Genomic DNA, 2536 nt, shown 5'->3' with positions numbered 1-2536 from the left:
CTTGCTTTACCCGACTCTAGGAGTTTACTGCCACAAATCGACGATTCTCAACTGCCTTCAGAAACTGTACGCACGCACTTATTATTGGTCGTCACGATCTATCTCGCTTCGCCAAAATTTTTACGATCATCAGTTCGCTTCAAGAGATTCAATTTTACAACCGCTCTAATTCTTTGAGACTTTGATCGCGCAAGGTCAACCAACACCAACAACGGCAACCGCAACAGCCTCCTACCTGATGGTCTTCTTCTCGCCGGCCAGGATCACACACTGCTTTCCGAGTACTCCTACTGTTGAGCCAGCATTGTTGATCGCCTCCATCGCATACTCCACCTGATCGATAATAAACCGTCATACTTCCGAACACCTCGAGTGCTACCTGATAGAGCCTTCCCTCTGGTGAGAAAGTAGTAGTACGACTATCATATCGACGGGCCATGATGGTTTCAGAAATTGCCAAAACTACTGCGAGAAGGGACGTAACAAACCTTCATGGACGATGCAAACGCAATAAGAAATTTCCAACCACATCGAAACTACTCATCGTCATCATACCCAAGACACTTGCCCACGGGCTGATAATTATTGTCGGGATAAATCAAAGTCAGACTGAGAGCATCAATTGTGGATTTACATTATGCGAGATTCGAACTACGAATGATTTATGCATCATCACTGGAACCGAATGATTCATTGATTCATTAAAGGCTCTAACCTTCGACGTTTTTCAGGCATCACCATCAGCGTGGACAGATACGCACATGGATGAATACATTTGTTGTTGACAGTCTGAAAATCCCGAGGAATTTCGTAGAGATTTTTCGCGGGGTTTTTATACCCTTCCTCTCGAGTTCGTAATAAATGAGGAAACTCCTGAGAACAGCTGAGGAGAGCGAGCAGTGCCAACCCCAACACCAACACTAACCGATATGCTCCAAACTGGCTTAGTCTTCAGATTCACACATGGACGATGCTACTGCCTTCCAACAGGAGTGGCTATAAATACTAACAATATGCGGTGAAATACTCAAGAGAAACTCTATGAGCCCCTGCGTATTCGTTCCAACCGTATACGCAGTTCTTCATAGGCAATATCATCAGCGGTAACAGGAACATCATAACCAGATGGATACCCTTGCAGACGAGGCGTAGCTGTCGCGTCCAAGCCGCACTCGTCCGACTTCACAGGTGTGTGCGTGGTGGTAGTCGAACTACTAGTAGATCTGCGGGGCGTGTCGTTGGGCAGAGAAGTGGTAGAATTCGATACTCGTTTTTTCAAATGTGAGGGTAGAGGCGGAGCGAAGCGTGATGCAGGCGGGGTTTCGTCCCCATCGAGATCTGACCAGAAATTTCATCACGATAGAATTCCACCAGTACCAAGGCATTACTCTGCTTCACAATCGACCTCCTATAGGTGATAGTCTCCGATTTGCCATCATCCGGCAAGTCCCCAGCCACAAGCGATGGAGAGCCAGCAGAGTTATCTAACGACGACCCAACTGTCCATGCACGCCGACACTCGTAACACTCACAAATCGAAGCCCGTACACGAGCTGACATGTCCGGTGGTCGCTTGCTATCTACTGGCCGCAACCACAGAATCTAGGAATGCACCACCAGTGTTGGGATATATGTTCGCTTTCCTCAGCTGAGCCAAAGAGTTATATAAATTTACCCTCGAATTCGGAAAGAAATGTACAGGAACCTGTAACGATTTCCCAAAATTTTCTCACAATTTCCATATTGTCACCAACACATCTACTAGACCTCACAAAAGGCCTCGTCACAGGACCATGCCCACCTTGTTCTCAACAGCTATTCTCTCGATAACATCAAACACCTCATATCGTTTGGGCTGATACACCGCCACAAGAGCTGACCAACAGCACGCTCATTATTTCTCATAGAGATAACGCTCCCATATTACCAACAAAGTTTTGGTCAATGCCACGTGTCCAACTATCATGAAATGGCTTACAGAACTTCTCGCCAAACTTGAGGCCCAGTTGACGCCGAACCTCTACGAGCTGCTCACTACCCGGCAAGTCTAACAACACCTCAGCCGCGTATACAATAGTGCCAACTACACCAACTAGGTCCGACGGACACGCCTGAGACCAGCATACCTCCTCAGTAGACCCTCCCTTAGTACCTTCGAGTCGTTCACCTCAGCCATGCGCTCATACAGGAGCCGACACTGCATGGCGAGATGATCATATGCTTTCATCTGCCTAGGAATCTGGCAACACCTACCAGCTAGTGTCTGCGCAGCTCCTTCCCTCTGAAGCCGATCGAGTGTAAATTCCACACTTCATCCTTGCCACGTACCTCAGGGAGTAAATCTCGAATTTGAAGTTCTAAAGTAGCCAACACTTTTCGCAGTTTCTCAACCTTCTCCACCAGTGCTTTCTCCAAGTCCTACAGAGAGACCACGAATAACACGACCAGCAGCCCAACGTGTTTTACCCTGAGGCGTGTCTCACAGCTCTGTGGGTTGTAGCGGGAGAAGAATGGCATATACAAATTTGAAAAAAAA

The 2536-nt window shown here is 47.4% G+C and overlaps 3 protein-coding genes across 3 annotated transcripts; all 3 read right to left on the bottom strand.

Annotated features, from left to right (window-relative positions):
- Window positions 1-235: 235 nt before the first annotated feature.
- Pmar_PMAR027374 (20S proteasome subunit PAA1, putative) lies at window positions 236-439 on the bottom strand (the record flags this gene model as incomplete). The annotated part of the gene is made up of 2 exons (XM_002770878.1): window positions 236-333; window positions 380-439. Coding segments are annotated over 2 exons (158 nt in total), but the record flags the coding sequence as incomplete, so codon positions are not given.
- Window positions 440-1275: 836 nt separating this feature from the next.
- Window positions 1276-2227, bottom strand: Pmar_PMAR027373 (hypothetical protein; the record flags this gene model as incomplete). The annotated part of the gene is made up of 6 exons (XM_002770877.1): window positions 1276-1338; window positions 1378-1484; window positions 1533-1602; window positions 1802-1875; window positions 1979-2111; window positions 2153-2227. 6 exons carry the CDS (start codon window positions 2225-2227, stop codon window positions 1276-1278), a joined length of 522 nt encoding a protein of 173 aa, XP_002770923.1.
- A 29-nt stretch (window positions 2228-2256) lies between these two features.
- On the bottom strand, window positions 2257-2418 carry Pmar_PMAR027372 (hypothetical protein; the record flags this gene model as incomplete). The annotated part of the gene is made up of 1 exon (XM_002770876.1): window positions 2257-2418. A coding segment is annotated over one exon (162 nt), but the record flags the coding sequence as incomplete, so codon positions are not given.
- Between the last annotated feature and the right edge of the window lie 118 nt (window positions 2419-2536).

Source organism: Perkinsus marinus (assembly GCF_000006405.1).
Source record: "Perkinsus marinus ATCC 50983 genomic scaffold scf_1104296964228, whole genome shotgun sequence".
Taxonomy (NCBI): Eukaryota; Perkinsozoa; order Perkinsida; family Perkinsidae; genus Perkinsus; species Perkinsus marinus.
This window is presented reverse-complemented; position numbering and strand designations above follow the sequence as displayed.